Here is a 21,295-nt window from a genome sequence, read left to right as displayed (position 1 = left end):
CGCTCAGACCTCTCCCTTGAGGGACACTCCTTTCCTTGCATCGCAGGCTCTATCTTCAGAAAGGACTATGAGGGATTCTCGTCTTCCCTCTCCTCCTTTTCCCTCTGACCAATTTCAGGACATCGCTCCTCCCACCTCCCAGGCTGCTCTTCTTCTGTCTCATTCTCAGATGCACACCTCATCTGTTGCCCATACCTGCAATGCTACTGTCCCAGAGCCTGTTCAGCTCTGTTTTGACTCTTTTCTTCTTCTGGGATATTTTCTCCTCTTCTCTGAGCCAAATGTTGATACTTACATGATGTGGACACCATCTGCCTCTGCCTCTCTCCTGAGTGCCACACTCCCATTTCCAGCTGCCAGTTATTGGACCTTTCTCCTGGGGTGTCTTGTGAGCATCTCTGTCTGAAATTGTCCAAACCAAATTAATTAGTGTTCCTTCTCCAGCCTGTTACTCTCCTTGTGTTCCCTCATTAATAGCCAAACGTCAGTCATATGTAATATATAATGTTACCTATTACATGTATAAAGTCACGTGTACTTTTTCTCCCCTTCCTTCCATGCCATCAGAACATCCTGCCATTCCTATCCCAGGAGCACGCTTCTCCTCCCTCCCGCTCCTCTGTTACCACTGCCCGTGGCCAGTCCCGCAGCACCTCCTCCCTGGACCATGCAGGTGCCACCCGACTTCCCTTCTGGCCTCTCCCATCTGCGGATTCCCGCCCCACACTGCTGCCACAGTCTATGTTTGCAAAACGCACATCTGGCTGTGTCCTTCTTTAAACTTTCAGCTGTTTCCTAATGTTCACAGCATGAAGTTCAAATCCATTAGCAGGGCAACGCAGCCACTTTTCTTCTGTCTCATTCCTGTTTGCATCCGCTGTAACCTAGCTTACTGCTGAGCCCAGGGCCTGACCTGTGACAGGCCCTCAGGAACTGTTCAATGACATTGCCTCCCCACATTGGAGAGTGTGTCCCTTGCACGCCCCACCATCTCATTCCTAGCTAGTTGTGTAAAATAAAAACAATTACTCGTTGTATCAAAGATATAAAGGGGCCACACTTAAAGGAGGGGTTGCCTATTCACACTGCTGTGTAGGGGAGGGGGTTCCTCTGTGAGCTTTGGTTAAGTCACAAGTGGCAGGGAAGGAGAAGGGGTATTTCCCTGCTGTCGGGGGACTCGAGCCAGTCCCCCTCCTGGCTCTGACAACCGAACCCAAACAGCATTCTTGATTTCTCGCCCCAGCGAGGTGCACTGCAGGTTGCGTGTGTATGCATATTTTTGTTAGGGCGGGAACCACATAATATCATCATTCAACCGTTATATGGGGCAGAGTAGGATTTTTTTCTAATGTGTTTTGTTAACCTGTGAAATCAATTAACAAAGTTTTTAAAAAATAATTTCTGATTGGAAAAAATACCTTTGGTAGGAAAAAAAGACAGTGAGACTACATTATTTAGAAGGCAAACACTGTAAAATGCCATCAAACTCTCGAGGTCTTAGTGTGTATTTGTAATGGATTTATACCATAAATGTAGGGAAGGCTGAAGAAAATGTGCTCATTTGTTTTTTCTTTGTTTTTTTTTTTTTCTTAAGTAGGGTCAGATTTCTTCTCACATTCCAAGAAGATAGTGAGAAGAATTTACTAATTAGCAAACCATGCTTTTATTTTTATGAATTTTTTTCTGCTTGTTACGTATAGTATCTAAAATGACATCTGAGCTTTTAATAGATGTCAATATTTGAATGAACTGATGTATCAATAGGTCAAACTGACAGGCTCCAACTATATAAATAAACCATTTTATCTTAATTCTGCAAGAGACATGTACACTTTTGCATTAGAAATGCGTTTTGTATCTTAGAATTTGCTATAAAAAAGTCTCAAGAGGAAGAGTTTGTACATTTTCTTTTAAATGTTTCCGAACATTTTACCTGTCTCTTCCAACGTGGCTTTGGTCTCCTGGTCCTCTTCACCGGCCCTCACGATGCACCATCTGTGACGGGGCTGGTGTTGCTGTGACATCTGCTCACTTCTCATCTCCCCAGGCGCTTCCTCTTCCCACATTGCCAAGGTGTCTTTCCATTTTTCTCCCTCCGCAGGGCCTTATTCTGCTCCCAGGAGCCTCTTTTCTCACCTGTCTCTGCCCACTTTTCCTACCCTCGCATTTCCAGTCTCTAGTAATACCTCCATAATACCTCACAGACTTTCTCCTTCCGCCTTCTCCCTGGTATTCCAGAGTCACTTCTCCCATTCTCTTCTAACTCCTTCACCAGAAAACCAAGAACAAAGCAACCTTCACTCTATCTAGCAAGGAATTGTTGCCTGCCTTGGAAGTGGGGCCAAGCTGCCTCCCAAACGGACTGGCATTGTCTTCAAACCCAGCACCTAGGTCAGAAAGGCAGCTCTCACCTGTTCACGTGTTAATACATTCCTGACCCACCCTCAGGCTCTGGGTCCTTCTGTGACTCCCTCTGCAAACCCAGTATTGCCTCACCCCACTCTACCCACACAGAGCTAAGTGCACTTGTGCTTTTTACTCCTCCTCACCCCTATCACACCTTATTTGCTGGCCTATCTCTTTAAATTTTATTTTTCAAGAACTTGGCTCAACTGTCAACTCCTCCAGGGAGCCCTCCATGATTGCCTCGCTCGCCCCATCCTTCCACAGTGTGGCTTAGGTGCTCAGGGCTTCTCCCAGCACCACCTGATTCACTTCTTTAAAGAGGGGAACTGTGTGGAGAAATCATTTTCAAACTATTTTTTCTCTTGTGTTTTGCTTTCTAACCTTTATTTTGACATCTTTCATGTCTTTAACCATCTGAGGTTACCACCTGTCTACAGTGTTCCTTTTTCTTTGCATCTGTTCATCTTCAGTCCATTCCTATTGTCCGTGTTTATTTTCCGAAACTCACTGATGACTTCTCCTGAATTCCACCTCTCTCTCTCTCTCTCTCTCTCTCTCTCTCTGTGTCTCTGTCTCTCTCTCTCTCACACACAAACACACACACACACACACACACACACACACACACACACACACACACACACACACACACACACACACACACACACACCCCCCCCCCCCCCCCCCTCATCTTCCAAGTCCTTGAATTAGGAAACTAGGGCGAATAAAAGGAATACAGGAATTGCCAACTCCTGTGTTCCTCCTCCTTGGAATATTACACCAGAATTCCTTTTCCATAAAAACATGCCTGTGGTGATTTTAAAAATAAAAGAGAAAAAAGCTTCCCAAGTAACTGTGTTGAGAGTAACTTACTGAACATGGTCACCGCAATCACAGCGGTTCCTGAAATGATGTGCTTTTCGGGACAGTGGCAGGCAGGCGTTTCATCTGGGGACACTATTTACTCTCACATGGTTGTGATGTCCCTCGTAGGTCACTGTCATAATCCTGACTGTCCCAGAGGGCGAGCTCAGAAAGGCCTTCAGGACACATTGAGATGGAACGTGAAGGCAAAGACAAAGGTCCACCTAGAATGTTCGGGTCTACTTTAACCAAAAAATGTTCCGGATTTCCTCACCCCAGCAGCAAAACTAAATTAGACATATTTGGGGAAAGACTAAATCCTGTAAGTGAGCGACCACACCCTCTTCTGTCCTATGAACCCAGAGGGAGGAGCTTCCAGAAGCTTCTAGGAGTTCCAGAAGCAGCACCTACGGCTCCAACCCACACCTTCCTATTCAGAGCAAGGGCAGCTGCTCACGCTCAGTGGCACTGCAGCAGAATCCACACCTGCAAGAACTGTCTGCTGCCCTGCCCCTGTTTGTCTCAAAGATAAAGAAAGAAAAAGATGAGGCAAAACAATCTCATGCTAGTTGAGATGCTAAGAAGCTGAGCTTCTTAGAAGAAGTCTAGGAAAGCACTGAGCCCTGGCTCTTTGGACCCACACTAAACTGTCTCTTTGGAAGGTGAGGATGCTTTATTACCTGCGCCATGTGTCTCGTGGAGTTACTCCGTGAAAGTTTCTTCCCAAAAAGCACACGTGGAAAAGGACCCAAAACTGAACTTCTTATCACCAGTCATACCCCCCGGATTAAAATGCACAAATTGCTGTTTAGACACAGATGTGAAGCCAACTTCTTGATGCAGATGGAAAATGCAAATCTGAAAATACTGGAGGAGAAGTAATATATTTCTTCGAAGTTCGTGACATACGATATGTAATACAGCTAATCTCATTCATAACGTATTTAACAAAAAGTCATTCTCCTTAATGTCTGGCACCTTTCATAACCATATTATTTTCCAGTGGAAACATTTCTCCCCTCGCGGCAGCTCCCCAAACTCATGCGGAGATTCTTCAAAGAAATCACACACGTATTTACTGATCAGAATGTTCCCCCAGTGGAAAAATGCTCTAGGAAGTTAATTATTTAAAGGTTAGAGAGATAGGAAATTGTAGTTTTTCACAGAATGACCTTTGTGGACCAGTTTTTGAAAAAGAATTTGCTTCACTTTCCAAACACGGATGAGGGCCGGACTAACCCTCAATTTCAGCTGTGTAAACATTGAACTTTCAAACTGCTTGGAAAGAAAAATCAGAGCAAAACTTGAAACAACCGATGTGAAACCAGAATAATACAGTGATATTATTGATTGTTTCCCTTGTAATAACCTGTGGATTTGCTTCCAAAGAAAAAGGAAAAAAAAGATAATTTCATTTCTTAGTCTCTGTGCTGTGAGTATAATGACCGCTGTAGAAAGCAGTGTTTAGTATAGATACAATTTTTGAACGCTTTCACTCATAAGCCTACAGTTGGACTACCTATGTATACAGACCTTTTCAATGGCTACTAGATCGTATTCCATTTTGTAATAGACACCATGACATCCCTACAACTTTGTACACAAGGGGGAAAAGAAAACAGTTATTGAGCCCTCTCTTAGCAGAAACTGTAAATTTGACTGGCCAAACTGGTTGTGTTGCTGGCTTGATTTATATTTCTAAATACATTCATGAATAACTAGCTACATTTGTAGGCCAACTGTATAAAATAACTGAGCTGAGTTGTTAATAGAAATAGGGTGTCAGTTGACTCACAGGTGTTGGGGGAACATTTATGAAATATTCCACAGAGTTCATGATTGATGTAATAATCATTTAAAATACCTCCCCTTAGTTTTCCCAAATGATTCCATGTGCAAGGGCGTGGAGCCCCTCCTGAGGGGAGCGAGCTGGCGGGGGTCTGTGCGGCCGGGCCCAGCGCTCCCCTCTGTGCGTGTGAGGCCTGGATGAGAGGAGGGATGTGGCGGGTTTTATCCAGCTTCACACACAAGGAAATGATTTAAAACCGCTTCGTACACTGCTGCTTAGGAATCAGCATTTCAGTTTTTTTCCTGGATACTTATTCTAGGTTTGAATTTGTCATCAGCTATTAACACTGACTTAGAGTCCAAGCTGCAGTCTGTCAAAGACAGAGGGATCCAAGAGGGAGCCAGACCGAGCATGCGAGGGATCTTTCGGGTTCTCTGTGTCCCGAGAGCAGCGTGTAGTAGCGTGTGTTCCTATCGCAGAGATACTACATCTCTCAGTAGAGAGATGGCTGTTCGCTGCCACGCTTGCCGTTCGTGCCCTAAGAGGAGAGAAAGCGAAGTTGTTTTTCTGAGAATTTTATGAACTTATATTTTTTAAAACGCCTTTGCTATTTGGTGTATTAATCAGGTTTCCACAGTCAACCTGATGTGCCAAAGGAAATATATAGAAAGCTATTGTGAAAATAACTCGTTATATTTCCCTAATGTAATTATCTAACAACTTCACAAAATGGTGTTGACATTGAGGCCTCAGCCTCGCTGGTCAGTGTTTCCCTTTGTCCCTACAGTGTCTTTGGGTCCAAGAATCTGGAAATAGCACCGTTCTCATGAGGAAAACTTCATTAGAATTAATCTAAATAGTTGTGATGGTGGTCGTCAGCTTCTCATTTGATATAGCATAAAATAAAAACTGAATAAATCCTAACTGGGCTGTAGGCAGTGATTTGAACTTCATGGCCTGTGGTAGGGAAGGGATTAGGTTACTTGCCGAGTCTGTTAGAATGTATTTCCCTCTAGGACACCCTGGAGCTGGGACTAGAATCCAGCCTTGAACTTCTACCTTGAGGCTTACCTGACCCTCATTATTTCATTCAAAGCCGTATATTTGCAGCAGTTTAAGGAGTTAGGTTTTCAGTAATGAAAGGGTATTTTGTAGACTCCAGGTTACTACCGTGGTTTTCTCCTGGCTACCATCTCCTGCTCTGTTCCATTCAGAAAAGACTGGGGCCATGGTGGGTTCAAATACCTATCTAAGGGTGAAATATCATGTGTGGCCCCACATCTCTGGTCAGGTGTTGGGAAGAATTTTCATTGATTTAAGTAGGTGTTATAGTTCAGTAAAGAATGGCCCTATGTTTGGCAGAAAGCAAGTATGGAAACTCTACTCACAGCCAAATTTACAAGAATAAAGTAAATTAACCGAGTTTATGTTTGGTTAACGTACAAGGAAATGATTTTGACAGATTTGCACTCGCAGGGCGGGGGGCGGGTGTTAGAAACCCACCAAATTCAGGATGCGAGTGCGTTTTTACCTTGCAGTGGGAGGGTCCCACAGGCAAGTGGAAGGCAGTGGTCTGTGCGTGAAATGCCCCTGTCACATCCAGCCTCCTTTACCACCGTGTCTTCTCCTCTGTTGTGAGACCGATAGATCGGATGTGTCCCCTTAACACCCTTTTTTCTTTGTCCACTCTGTCCAGACGTAGAGGTAGAGCAACCCAGAGAAGAAAAGAAAGAATGCTACTACAATCTCAACGACGCCAGTCTCTGTGACAACGTGCTGGCCCCCAACGTCACCAAACAAGAATGCTGCTGTACCTCCGGGGCCGGCTGGGGGGATAACTGCGAGATCTTCCCCTGCCCCGTCTTGGGGACGGGTAAGAATCCGCTAAGGGATCGTTTCACGTGCGGGTTTGGTCCTGTGGGGTTGGAAGGTTCTCATTTTGGTTACGCCCTGAAGCTTCGAGATGCGGACGGTCACTGGTAGCTGCCATACTCGCATTGGAGTGAGATTAGCTTATAGTGACTTCCATTCAGATCTGGAGAAATCACCTTCATCGCACCTCAGCATGAATTCTTAAAGTTCTTTCCATCGCTGAATACACTGGTACAATGAGGTTCTGTGTTATATTTTGGCAGAAGGATAATTCAGTTTTATCCCACCTTTTAAAAATTAAAAACAATGTTTTTATAACAACAACACAGTGCTGTTGATACCTGGAGATTGTAGATTGAAGCTAAGATTTTGCGTGATGGATTCTTATTAAAACTGTAAAATACTAGTGACCACAGGGAAGGAGAAATAAGTCACAACACCGGGTGAAACATGGCAGATACAACATGGCTGAGCTAGGGTGGGTGGCAGAGTTTGTTTTAAAGTTACTGAGTCTTGAAAAAGCAAAACCGAATTTAAATACGCATTGATGTAGGGTGTTGATGTTTTTTTCTTTTTTCCAACTTCTTTCTTTTTTTTCCTGTTTTTCCTGAAATCAGCTGAATTCACTGAAATGTGTCCAAGAGGGAAAGGTTTTGTTCCCGCGGGAGAGTCCTCTTATGAAGCTGGTGGTGACGACTATAAAGGTCAGGATGGAGCAGACACGGATTTGTGACGTGTGTGCCCGCGAGGCATTCAAGCGAAGCGTGGCTGGGTTAGGCAGAGTGCGAGCTCTTCTGAGCTGTGGGAGCGGATTACAAAGCCCCCCGATTCGGGGCGGAGCGGTGCACGGCTGGGGAGTGGGAACCCCAGGCTGTCTGACGGCCGGGAGTCACTTGACCTGAGTTTCCGTCTCTGAGATAGGAGTGATGACTCAGAAGTTACCAGGAGGATTAAATGAAATGATATGTGGAGAAGGAGCTGACACAGAATGCTGTGCTTAATAAACTGTCCTTCTATTCCAGAAGGATGTTAGAAGTCTTGTGCTGAGACTGTATGAATTCAGTCAGCGTGGTGTTTCACAGCCATCCACAGAGCTAAAATTCTTGCTTTGTTAGAACTCATCTCACTATGGTTAGGGCCTTTTACTCATGGCCACGGGTTCAGAGTAAGGAATGGAAAAGAAGAAAGCAAAAGTAGATGTGTTTTATATATTCCGTGCTATTCGTCTATAATTCTAAAACAAACACGCAGCCTTTTTATTTTGGTGAAATTTAAGCCACATGTGTGAATATCTCCTCATTAACCACTCACTTTTGACATTCCCATGATGAAAATATTAAGACCTTTTCTACATAAAATGATTTTTTTCTGTAAAATGTAATATTAAAAACTGCTAAGTGATGGAAAACAGACTAGAAGCATTTTTTATTGTTCATCTTCTTTGGAAAAATAGTGTTTTAATAATACGGCATAATTCAGTAGCTGGATAAGAAATTCCCTTTGTGTTTTGAAATATATTTATTATGATTTAGTCCAACCAAATAACAAAGAGTTGGTTGATGATATGTATTTAATGATTTTTCAAGTTCACAAATATTACATACCACGTTTTTTCAGGGATGTAGTTAAATCCCATTTTATATTGTGGGATGAAGCCCCGATTTCACCAGGGAGTCATCCCCTCTTCTGTCGGAAAAGCAATTCCTCCTCTCCCTATCTTAGCAGCACTGTAAGTGGTTGGAAGAACATTAGATTCAGATCCAAACAGCTACGTATTTGGACTTGGCTTTGCCATTTTCCAGCTGTCTAACTTGGAGGAATTCATCTGTGGAATCTCCAGTTTTTAAAACCGGGACTGGATGGCATGGGCTCTCAAATGTGAGAACTGATGATAAAAATATAATAACAGCAATAAAAACAATAGGTAACACTTTTTGAAAGTATCCCGAGTTCTCCACATGCATCGTTACATCACCGAATCCTTCCAGTCCTATCAGGTCGATGTCCCTGACATCTCCAGTCGACCACTGCGTGTACTGAGCGCTCCGCATGCTGTGGAGGCCTGGGTCTGCCAACGCCCTCAGCAGCTGTGCCTCCGTGAGCTTATCACTGTCACCAACGCAGACTTCCATCCAATTCCATCAAACTCTTCTCAGGAGTTTTTCTTCATCCCTGACTCGTTCATGGGCCTAACTGTGCCCTTAAAGAAAGGCACCTTTCTTAAAAGGCATTTCCTTTGAAGAATATTGTGGTGCCACTGTAGAATTTTATAGATGATTTCCTCAAATACAAGGGAGCATCCCAGAAACCGTATTAACAAATATACCTTCCCCTGTACTGTTTTGGACCTTGTTTCTTAAATAGAACAGACAAACCCTATGATATTTCTACTTCTGTGAGTTAGTCCCAACTTTAAGAATTTTGCTGTGTCTTTAAGAATCTTTAGAATATAAATATTATAATATAAAATCTAGTGTGAAGCTTCTTAACGGAAAGACCAGGGTTAACTCTTCGTGCTGTTGCTCCGTTTTGCCCTTGTAGATGCGGATGAGTGTCTCCTTTTCGGACAGGAAATCTGCAAGAACGGCTACTGTTTGAACACCCAGCCTGGCTACGAGTGCTACTGTAAGCAGGGGACATACTACGACCCCGTCAAACTGCAGTGCTTCGGTGAGTCGGAAGGGGGCAGGGGTGCTGTGAAAATAAACCGATGGAAAAGGTAAGTAATGCTCTGTAATATTAGAGCAATTGTCTGCATCTAAATCACGAGTTGAAAAGATCTGTGCATGTTTTGTGCATCTTTTTTGGTGAGCAAGACGGAAGAAAATAAAAAGCCTCCGTATGACTACTGGAGTGGATGTCAAACAAAGCGTTAATGTGCAATATGGAATTACGATTCAGGTCCCTGGTTGAAGGGAAGTGTTTTCTGGGTCTGGGGAGCCTCCTGTTTCATCCCTCGCGCCACACAGGTGAAAGTCATCGTTAAATGCCGACCCAGACGGTCATGCTTAAGCAGAAAACCATATACACTCGGCAGAAAAACCTCGCAAAAGGAAGTAACTTTAACACTGTCATAAAGAGCATATTCTCTTACGTTTCTAAGCACATCCTGTTGCTGTTTTCGTTCTTTATTGAAGGCCAGCGTCAGCCCGACAGTGTTATTGTCCCAATCGATGCAGCTTCGCAGGTTTACAGTCAGACCGTTCTCCTTTGGGTGATGATGTGTAGCTAATGAAATTCTGGGAGCCCCTGGAGTCCGAGCCCAATGTAGCCGTGGGTAAAGTCTGGTAAGTGTATGAGGTGCAAGTGAGGACTGACTTTCTGTAACAGGTTTTCTTTCCTCTGCAGATTTGGATGAGTGCCAAGACCCCAGCAGTTGTATGGACGGCCAGTGCGTTAATACAGAAGGCTCTTACAACTGCTTCTGCACCCATCCGATGGTCCTGGATGCTTCCGAAAAAAGATGCATACGACCGTCTGAATCACACGGTATGTTTGGGTGTGAGGTGCAAGCCTGTGTCCAAATAGATGTCATAATGTTTTCCTTCTGACTAAAATGTAAGCTATCAGGAAAAGATGATTCCGTGGGTATTTTTGAAATAATTAAAATGAGGCGCTTGGAGAAATGATCAAATGCCTATGTATGTACACTGGGGATTTGATACCCTGAATATGCTCATATCATGGACAACAGGGTATGGAGTGGCTGAGCAGATAGCAGAGCTGTTCCATCCCTGAGGGTTGATCAACACTTACCTTCTCTGGCAGCTGAGGAAGATGTAAGTTCAGGGGAAGACAGTTTTGTTCCCCAGATTGCCCTGGAGCATGTAGGTGGAGCTGGGCAGAGCACAGGGTGGAGCTGAACACGGAGGTGGAGAGCCCTGAACTCTTTTGATAGGAATCCCCGTTCATCCCTGAAGAACTAATATGCCACAGATAACTGGTATAATTGATCAGTCCCTCATCACATCAGGAGGCTGCTTTGGCTGAAGTCAGCTGAAGGTAGAAAGGTTAGGATGGAGGACTCCAGGATGAAGTGTCTGTAGTTCAAGGCTTTGGCAGATGAGATTTTTTGTCAGAAAAGCTGAATCTAAACACTCTTGTGTAGAAAGGAACAGGAGGATTTGACAGAGAAGTAAATGTGGAAAAGCCAAGACTGAAAGAACGAGAAGTCCTTCAGGATTGTGAAGGACAGGCAGGAGAGTGGGGTGCTTTACGCACTGATGGAAGCTAGAGAGGGAAGGATGTCATTGGAACATGATGGGCAGGTTGAACTTCAGCTGATGGGAATGACACCCAGCTGGACATGACGGAGGTTTGATCCACGAAGAGACGACGGATCAGACTTTTACTTGGAAGGCACTCTTAGAAATAGGGAGTGGAAACTTCGAGCCTCGCTGGCTTCCAACAGTGTTTACGCAGCAGGAATAATGGTGCAGTTGTCACGGAACCGTGTCTTCCCTTTCAGAACAAATCGAAGAAACCGATGTCTACCAGGACCTGTGCTGGGAGCACCTGAGTGAGGACTACGTGTGCAGCCGGCCTCTTGTTGGCAAGCAGACGACGTACACGGAGTGCTGCTGTCTGTATGGCGAGGCCTGGGGCATGCAGTGCGCCCTCTGCCCCATGAAAGATTCAGGTGAGCTGTGTGCTGCTGTTCCCACTGCTGGAGCCCTTTGGGAACAGGCTCCTCCCTCCCCCTTTGGAGCCTGACGAGTCTTCTACTCACTCCTGATGTGTTACTTTCACCAGAAGTGCCCGTGTATAAGGAGGGGACAAGCCACACGCCATCGCCATCTGGCTTTTGGTTCGCCTCCAGTGCAGACCCTCACTCCCTCTGCCCAGAGAGCGATGAAGGACCCGAGAAACATGGGGCAATGTAGCAATTGGTGGCCGAGGTCTTTCGACTGTATATTTCCTGATACTTCTTTTTTCTTACAATTCTCCTCATTTCTGATAGTTTCTACTTACAGCACAAAGTATTAGAGACTATAAAAAATATCTTCAGATTGGTATGTCAGTCTCTTTGTGAGAAAGAGAAGAAAAGGGTGAGAACAGTAAAGGAAGAGAGTCAAAAGTAAGTGAAAATGTATTTGAACAGATCTTCCCTTGCAAGTTTCAGATCTGGGGTTAAACCTCTGGCCCGATGGAGAAAACACAGCAGGCTAAGCTCCGGGTTTCATCCCTCTCCCGTGTGGCAGGGGCTGGAACGTGCCAGCTGGCCCGCAGGCGGGGGCTGCTTGGTGGCTCTTGGGGCCTGCACCAATTGCTTCTTTCTCTGCTCGCCACTGGGGCCACTTACTGCTTATGAAAGGAGAGCACGCAACTGTGTTTGGTGTTCCATTCTGTCTTAGACTATGAAGTCAGTCTGTCAAAGCGAGGGAAATGCCGCATGCAGAGTTAAGTGAACGAGTTTATAATGAACAAATTCGCAGAACGGTCAAGAGGGGAAGAATTGCTAGAAAAGAGGAAACACCTCGACTCTTAGTTAATTTAATTAGAATTTAACTTTCAAGCTATTTTATAAATTAGCTTTTCAGCTTGGAAGTAACATAACACCAATGTAGCATAAGAAAAAGCATTGGAAATACCATAAAAGGGAACAGAAAAACAAAGGGTAAAGGGCAGGCACATAAAGAAATAGACGGCAACGATAGTGGCCCAGAAATGGAAAGCGCGCAGGTTCTGGGGCCAGGCAGGCTGGGGCTGGCATCCAGAACTGCCCACGGCCACTGCGTGACTCAGGGAAAATGACCTCAACTTGGGGGGGTGCTGTGAGGACTGGGAGGGGCAGGTAGGGCAGGAACAGGGAGCGGTATAATTACCACCGTTACTGTTGCCTCGTCCCTGCAGGCAGATGCCACAAGGAAAGTGAAGTCTGTATCCAGTACAGTGAGTGAGTCACCTGCTCACTGTGCTCTAATACCTCTATGCTTTTTTGCTTCGGCAGTGTTTTTTTTATTGTTTCATTGTTTTCAAAAATAGTATATATTCCTTCTAAAGAATTCAACAAAGATGTTCTCTCCCCATCCACCTACCCCATCAATTGAGCTCTGCTTCTTGGATATGTTCACCCTTAAGTTGCTTCATCATCATTGAAGCCTTCCCCCACCTCCCCACATCAGTTATTGTTATGTGTTTCTGTTCAGGGGAGCATTTAAAACTGAATTCCGTATCTTTGGTCTAAGGCACACTTTGTTTCTCATTCTTCTCATCAGCATCTCTGGGGCATCTTATAATCGATGGCATCTACCAGCAGCCACAAGCCCGTTTTTTCCCATTTTACCGTCTGTTATACCAGGATGCATTTTACAGTCTGTGGTATCTTAGAATTACTGCAAGGTGGTAACTTTAAATGGCGGCACAGACTCTGTTTTATGGATACACTGTGTTTTATTTTGTCTCCACACGCACTAGGCATTTGGGTTGTCTGTGCCCCACCATGCCTCTGCTGGCCCTGCCCCTCCTGGCCCCAGTCTTGGTTTTCCCGTTTTACACAAGGCTACATTGGGTCTTCACGGATATATCTTATACAGACCTGCAGAAATGCTTTCGTAAGAAAATTCCCTCAAACGAAGGGCTGAGGGAAGAAGTATGTGCACTTGAAATTGATCGTATTCCTCTCCAAAAGTACTGTACACATTTACACTCACATTGGCAGTGTTTGAAAGGCCTCTTGCCACATACCCTTCCACCCGTGGAGAGAAACTTCTTTTTATCAGAGGGAGGAGAAGGGTATCTTATGTGCGTCCCCCTTCTTCCCAGGGAGTTTGACCATCTTCTCCACGTTGATAGGTGATCTGTATTTCTTTACCAGTGAGTTGTTTATCATATCCTCGGCCCGTTTCCATTGTTGTTGCTGGACTCTGCTGGACTCTGTCTTTCCTTACTGATTTGTAGGAGCTTTGTGCGTAGACTGCTTATAGCCTGACATTTGGATGATGGCATGCCTGTTGTTATGGAAACGCTTTTATGAAAGGGTCTGCATGGATTTAGGGTGTATTCTGTCCCCACCCTGATCCTGTGATATTAAGACTTTACTGCCTGTGCATCTGACAAGCCAAGATCCTTTGAAAATCAAATGTAATTGTCTACGTTTTTAAAACAATAGTCAAGTATGTTGCTGTTAGAAATGAATTTTAGAATATTGCGTCAATTATTTTTAACTGAGATTCTACAAAACAAAAATTTTAAATGTAAATTTGAACAAATACATGTGAACAAATATATACTGAGCCCTATTTTTAGGAGAGTATGGGATAGCAGGAAAAAATCCTACCACGTGCCAAAAACGTTCATATCATTGCTACACTTTTTCCAGTTTATCTATGCACAGCACTTACGATAACTTCTCTGAAACAATCTCTGGTATATAGTCTGCCACATCCTTGACGTCAGTGGTTTTCAGTCCTTTATTTTTAAACGATGGTAGTCTTTGTCCACCGAATTGCTATTTTAACCTCCAGTAGATGAATTCATTAACATCAAAGATGCTGGGGGGGCGGGCTGGGAGAACAGCTTCTTGGGCCCCCCAGGTATTGGCGAAGGGCCCCAGCGTGCCAGCAAACACCCTGACGAGCACTGTTCTTCACGTTTCCGTTGGAGTATAGGAAGGAGTGGGCAGCCCAGGAGTATTTTTTTAATGTCCCGAAAATGATGGGCCTTGCACTAGGCTTATAGACAGTCTCTTCTGAATCCAGAGAGAAGACCACGGCGAAGTTAAGCAATTTTTCCAGAGGCCCTATGATGAGCTGGCATTCCCTTGATCAGGAGCCGATGTCCTAGTCACACCTACACGAAACCATCTCCCACCAAGCACATTTCTGCGGGAGTATGGAAACTAAGAAGAGCCAGAGCATGGGGGTTAATGCCTGGGCTCTGGACCAGGTTGCCTGGGTTCGAGTCTTGACTTGGGAACTTCTTATCTTGGCCTTGTTACTTTGTCTCTCAGTGCCTGGTGTGACAGTAGTTGTCGCCTGCCTCACAGGGTTGTTGCAACAAAGAAGTTAATATGAACATCTAGACTAGTGCTTGGTGCTTGGGAAGCACTCAAAAGATATTAGCAGCTATTGCTACTCCTGCCAGGTGACTGAGATCAAAGCATTTTCAACTGTATCTGAAATGCAAGGATCTTACAAAATCTACAATGACCTACCAGCATCTGACCATGAATGAAGGGTCGACAAGCACAGAAAAAAAACTTCTTCTCATATAAAACTTTCTCTTCTAGACCATTGCTTCATAAACATTCATGGGAATGTCAGTTACCTGGAGATCGTATCCAAGAACAGAATCTGGTCCTCAGGTTGGAGGGAGGTGGGCAAGCTTCTGCCTTCCTAACAAGCCCCAAGGGGAGGCGGCAGTGGCTGGTCCTCAGACTACTAGCGAGGTTCTAGAGACACCTGACAGCATCCAGCTTGATTCTATTAAAGCTGACTCTAATGCCATTACTACTTTTTCAGTGAGGAAGCAAAGAATGTCAGTTTTAAGACTGGTTGGCTCATAATTTCTGTCATCGAACCTTTTAAATATACTGTTCATGCCTATCTTGATCATTGGGAAAGGACCACATTGTCTATTTGTTACCGTAAGTGCTGGCTGAACCCCAGCCTGTCAGGCACCAAAATGTCCAGCTTCCTTAGCAGTGCAGCGCTACTTTGGGGAACAATTAGTTACTGATGAAAACAGTGCAGGAGGAAGTGAGGAATAAGTCGGAGCACTTGTCATCAGCTTTGAGCATTAAAGTGTGGTGTAAAGTAAAACTTTGGCTCCAGAGCAGGCTTCCACACTTCTGGTCCAATAGGTCACAGGCACTAATTCTTGCTAAGGCAGCAGCTATGTCTGAGAAGACTGGTAGTGCGACTAAGACTAAGACTAAGGAGGTGGAGCGGCTCCTTAGATCGTGGTCTCTGACGTTAGATGGCATCTTGTGGTTTGGTGCCACATGCAGGGGAAGTGCATGCAGGGGGATGGACCGTGTCAGGGTAACTCCACACGAGGAGAATTGCATGGTTATACAGTTTGGTACATTTCTGGGGCCGCGTAGGGTTTCATTTCAATCCTCAGCTGAAGTCCGAGAGGTCAGACCAGGTGTGAGGAGAGGGCTCCAGACCTTCGAGGGCGGCGTTGCAGACGCAGCATTGGGCAGTTTGTTGACAGGGATGTACGCTGGTGGCCTCCCCTCCTTGACTTCTAGAGGCCCGAGGGGAGGGGCTGAACTGCTTCAGAAAGACCCTCAAATTTGTATCATGTATCATGATGTCATGCCAGCTGCTGAGAGAAAAAGCTGCTTGGGAAAAACCAAGTCAGGAAAAAGGAAACCATTGTATCCATATCGTAAGTGAGAGAGGGTGGTTATTGCTTGATCTTTCTGGGAATGGTCAGTGCCATTCTAGAAGAAAATCATAAGAATATCAGAACTTTGACATCTTTGGTGGAGTTTTCTGTAGGCTGGTTTTTCTGGGTCTCCACCATAGTGAGAAATAATGATAGCTGGCATGTATATATGGCATATATCCGGTGCTAGGTGCTGTTCAAAATACTTCCCATCTATTAAGATATTTAATTCCCCAAGGTGTATGGTTGCCTCATTCTAGAAGAGGGACTGAGTTACAGAACATTGTTCCCTGCCGAGGTCATTACCAGTGAGTGACAGATCAAGTCCAGACAGCCTGGTCCAACCTCCATGCCTCTTAACCACTTCCGTGTTTCTCCAGCCTCTTGCCCCAAGCTCTGCAGGCACATCTGAGATAAGCAGAATCCCTTAGGATATAAAAGCAGCCAAGTGAAAAAGTAAAGCTGAGGTTTTTAAAGTTTCTCATGCATTGTATGCTTGGAGAAGAGAAACACTACATCTGTAGAGCCAGGCAATAGCTTAGCAACATTAGAGATGGTGCCTCATCGGCTCTGCACTGGAGCTGAGTACACTGGTGGGCATGGTAGATAATATATATTTGATGAGTTAATGGATTAACGAAAGTCAATAGTTCTTGATAAATAAAATTGTTGATAATCCCAGGACTTACCTAAAATGAGTTTTTAATGTTTTTATAGGCGCTCCTAAAAGTATAACATTAAAATTTCTGTAAAATGTACCTATGGATCACAAGATATATAGGGTGCTATTATCTCATGAAATAAAAACCTACTGAGCTGTAAATGAAAGAAAATTAGACGCATTTAAACACTGGAATCTAAAGCACCCAGGGATCCCAGTGTCTGCGGTTATCTTGATAAAATAATTAGGTACCCGTCTTTTAGGTAAATTATTAAAATAATGAGACTTAGTGTAAGTAAATTATGACTCAAGATAGTCTTGAGCTCTCTGTGGGACCCTTAGTGTGTTGGGAGATCGCCACCTATTGGTAGGTTCATTTACTGCATCACAGGTGTTTTAACCCTCTCTGATGACAAGTGAGGCCTAGAAAGGCAAGAGTGGTTAAAAAAGAAAAAAAATCTCCAAGGAAACCGAAGTGCCACAAACTCATTGGCAAATATTTACAAAGATTTGTAAAACACTAGTATTGGTCAGAATGCAGAGACATGAGTCTTGTCCTCTCTGTTTTGCTGAGAGATCAGTTTGAAGATACACAGATACATGTGCTTTAAAAAAAAACCAAGAACTTTTCGTTCTGGGAATACAGATCAGCCTTGTACTTGACTTCCAGGAATAAAAATATAATCATTACAGCATAAGAGAAGTTTGAAATCACGTCTCTCAGTGGGGAATTGGTTGGGAATTGTTTGTGCATCCATTTAGTGGAAAATACTGGACAGCCCTTTTTTAAAGGAGACCAGATCTATAGATTGTAGTAGGATTGCGTTTAGTTCTTATGTTTAAGCAAGTCAAAGAAAAACATGTTTCTTAAACTATTATGTGCAAGGTGCAGTTAGGAGTGAGAACCATGCCTGAAATGCACCCGGAACTACTTATAATTTACCTGTTTTTACTGACATTATTTACATACCCCTCCCTTTGTTTCCTTATTTACTGTGCTCACTACTAGGCAACACATTTTGATATGGATGTACAGTTTGTATTTACAAGAAATGTGATGTTTCGTTCTGTAAAATAACGTACCATACCGTTATGTTGTATGGTTAAAATAGAACAGTTAATTCCTAAATATTGTCTCATTTAAGCGTGCAGGTTATGACCTTATGTAATAAATGTGCCATTTGCTATGACACAGAATGTCGAGATACGTCCTACCAGCTTATCTTCCCCCAGTTTCCTCGGGAGGTTCTACAGAAGTGACAGGACTTGGAACCTGCGTTTGAGCGATTGAGCTCGTGATTTCTTCCACATCCCTGCGTGGCTCTCGCATGGTCCCCAAGATCTCAGTGTAAGAATTTTCGTAATACCCTTGGAGGTGTGAAGGAAGACAGGGATTTGACTCATGGACCAAACTTGAAAAAATGTCGTAACTGGGCAGTGGCTGCAAAAGGCCTTTCAGCAGTCAGGGCTTAAAGGCATTTCCAAGAAATATGTTTCCAAAAAAAAATGTTAGTAATAGCTTTGGAACACCCAGCCCGTGAGCACAGTGCGTGGTCGCCGCCTCGGGTTTAGTCAATCCAGGGACCTCATTTTGCCTTTGGCTCGTTCTGCTTCTGTCAGTTGCACTGGATACGTCACTTGAGGTCCCTTTGGCCAAAGTGGAGAACTCTTTTGAGAGGTTATGGTAATTAATAGTCTCTGAATGTGAAAGCATTTATCATTTTGATCATAGATCCCGAATACTATGATTAAAGAAAGTGTAGCTGTTAATAAGCTGTAGTGGAGAATAAAAAATCCAACTGGAAAGATATAAAAGTCCTCCTCAATTGAGTGGCTACCACACCTGTGCACAGAATGCGTACACTGTATATACGTTGAGACTATTCTCGGTGGAAAGTGGTCCAGTTCCTTTGGGACTAAATTCTTGGTATCCATGGAACTAGATGAGTTGAATACCACATGGGATGGCAGGTAAGCAATTTATAACGTTTCTCTTTTTTTAAAGATTTTATTTGTTTTTTAGAGAGAGTAGAAGGGAGAAAGAAAGAGAGGTAGAGAAACATCAATGTGTGAGAGAAACATTGATGGGCTGCCTCTCGGCCTGCAACCCAGGCATGTGCCCTGACTGGAAATCGAACTGGTGACCCCCTGGTTCACAGGCCCGTGCTCAATCCACTGAGCCACACCAGCCAGGGCAATTTATATTGTTTCTTATTGAAAAGGCCTTTATTTATTTAGAAAGCCTCCCTTTACTCCCCACCTCCAAAGGGGTGAAAATACTTTTCTTACTATAAAAGGGTGATTGAAAAATTAAATTCATAATGAATTATGTACACAGAGCCTTGTAATTCGGGTCATCATTACATCAGTTTCTTCACTTGTAACAGGGCAGTAGCAACACCACCTGCCTCGGGGTCACTTAAGGGTTAAACGTGGTACTGTAGGGGAGATGCTTACCACATAGTAAATGCTTCCTAGGTGTTAGCAAAGATTATAAATCAAGTTCTGTTTCAGGAGGTGAGTGGAGCTAATGATTATTCCCACTGCAACCTTACTATACAGTGCTAAAAGTCTCTTTGAAGGGAGGCACAAATCAAGGATGACGAGGGATGGGAGGCTGGGGAAGTGGGGTTTTCTAGTGCAGTGACCCTCGAGGGAATAATAAGGCACATAAAATTAATAAATAAAAGCTTTTCTCCAGGTACATACAACTCCCCTCCAGAATCAAGGGTCTTCTCCTAAAGGAATGTGCTCATCCTTTGGAGATACCCTACCACCCTGATGGCTCGGCCTGAGGCCAATGTCCCCATCCCTGTAAGGTCCACCGGGTATGAGTCCGGGCTCTCCAGAACAGTACCATAGGAGGCAGAGAAACTGAGTCATTTGTTACAAGGACTTGGCTCATGGGATTCTAGAAGCTGGTAAGTTCAAAATCTGCGGGGTGGGCTGATAGTGTGGGAGGCCCAGACTATCCAGAAACACCCAAAATAATGTTTGACCAACTACATCCGGGGACCCCAAGGCCTAGCCACATTGACACATGGAATTAGCCGTCACACGGGGATTGAGAAAACGCTCAAGAACCAGTTAAAGGAAATGTTTGCGTTTTGTGTGGAGTTTCTCCAGTCCCTGCTTCCCTCTGCTGTGAACACACACACTTCAGGAAGGGCCTCAGTCTTCAGTGTGGAGCTAAATGGTGCTCCTTCCCTTTCTCCAGATAAACGCTGGAGAAGGAAGGGCGGGGAGGAGGGCAGGAACTCAACACTGGACAGGGCTGATGAGTGGGAAGGAGATGCAGACTTGTGAAAGGGGATAAGCGACAGAAATGCAGGACAGTGGAGCCAGGTACGAGAAGGAAGTCAGGGCATCGAGGGAGAACGCTGGAAATGAAGCTACGTGTGGGGTTTTAAAACAACCTTGTCTTCAGCAGGTGTACTAGAGGAAGAGAAAGCAACGGGCAAGGAAGTCACATTTAGGTTAGGATCCTACTGTGGCCATGATGGAAAATAGAGGAGAAGAAAAGGAAGCATAGTTTGCCTTCAAGTAGAGAAAAGTAAAACAAAAAACAAAAAAACAACCCAGACCGAGGAGGGCCCTGACTCCAAGGAGGGCCCTGCCTCCATTGCCTGCTGAGCTGCTGAAGACAGGACCTGGAGCCACTGGGAATACGTTGCAGTTCCCAAACCCAGCTCCTGGGGGTGGTGTGAGCCGGCCAGCGGTCGGAAGGCCAGCGGGGAGGACCGGCTGACCTTGCTGGACTGCCAGCCCGAGCATCAACACTGTTTCGAGAGCCGGTTAAAGCTGCTGTCTCAGTGGCCTCAACAATGATGAGAGAGCAGTTACATGTGCGGAACTGGATGAAAAGGTGTCCAGCGGTGTCATGAGCACTTCTGAAATGTTAGCCTGTGTACACGTGGACTCTGGGGTGTCCGTTTCATGCAGCGCGTACTTTCCTAAGAGATGCACTGCGTTCACGTGCTTAGAAAGGATTTGTCCGGCCACGCTCTGTGTTCTGAAAAGGGAGTAAATTTCATTATGGTTATAATCGCACTGATGTCCTATTAGAATTTTCTAATTTGAGAGCCAAAGTAGGCAAATTAGACATGCATGTAAAATGACCACAAAAGCAACACTTTTATTCTTAATTAACAAGCAATCTAGTTTATCTCAAACATAAAATTTGCAGCAGCTTAAACTTTCTCCCTTGAAATCAGAGATTATGAATGGGCATTTAGTGTCCTCCAGACGCCTTTTAGGTGTGATCTTCTAGTAGGTGATTTGCTCTGTAGTGGAGGTTTGCTTGCTCTTTTTTGTGGCTGTTATGATTTCTGTGATAACAATAGTTGAAATGGTCTCCAAGAGGAATG

General features: G+C 44.4%; 1 protein-coding gene across 12 annotated transcripts in view; it reads left to right on the top strand.

Moving 5' to 3' along the window:
- LTBP1 (latent transforming growth factor beta binding protein 1) overlaps positions 1–21,295 on the top strand; it is a 365,905-nt gene that overhangs the window by 325,742 nt on the left and 18,868 nt on the right. For all 12 annotated transcript variants that reach the window (XM_045189319.3, XM_024552641.4, XM_045189318.3 and 9 more), the window contains 5 exons: positions 6,756–6,932; positions 7,549–7,635; positions 9,473–9,601; positions 10,280–10,420; positions 11,400–11,570. In XM_045189319.3, the coding sequence (XP_045045254.2) occupies positions 6,756–6,932; positions 7,549–7,635; positions 9,473–9,601; positions 10,280–10,420; positions 11,400–11,570 (705 nt within the window). The remainder of the gene's footprint in view (positions 1–6,755; positions 6,933–7,548; positions 7,636–9,472; positions 9,602–10,279; positions 10,421–11,399; positions 11,571–21,295) is intronic.

This window comes from Desmodus rotundus, chromosome 5, assembly GCF_022682495.2.
Source record: "Desmodus rotundus isolate HL8 chromosome 5, HLdesRot8A.1, whole genome shotgun sequence".
Taxonomy (NCBI): domain Eukaryota; kingdom Metazoa; phylum Chordata; class Mammalia; order Chiroptera; family Phyllostomidae; genus Desmodus; species Desmodus rotundus.
This window is presented reverse-complemented; position numbering and strand designations above follow the sequence as displayed.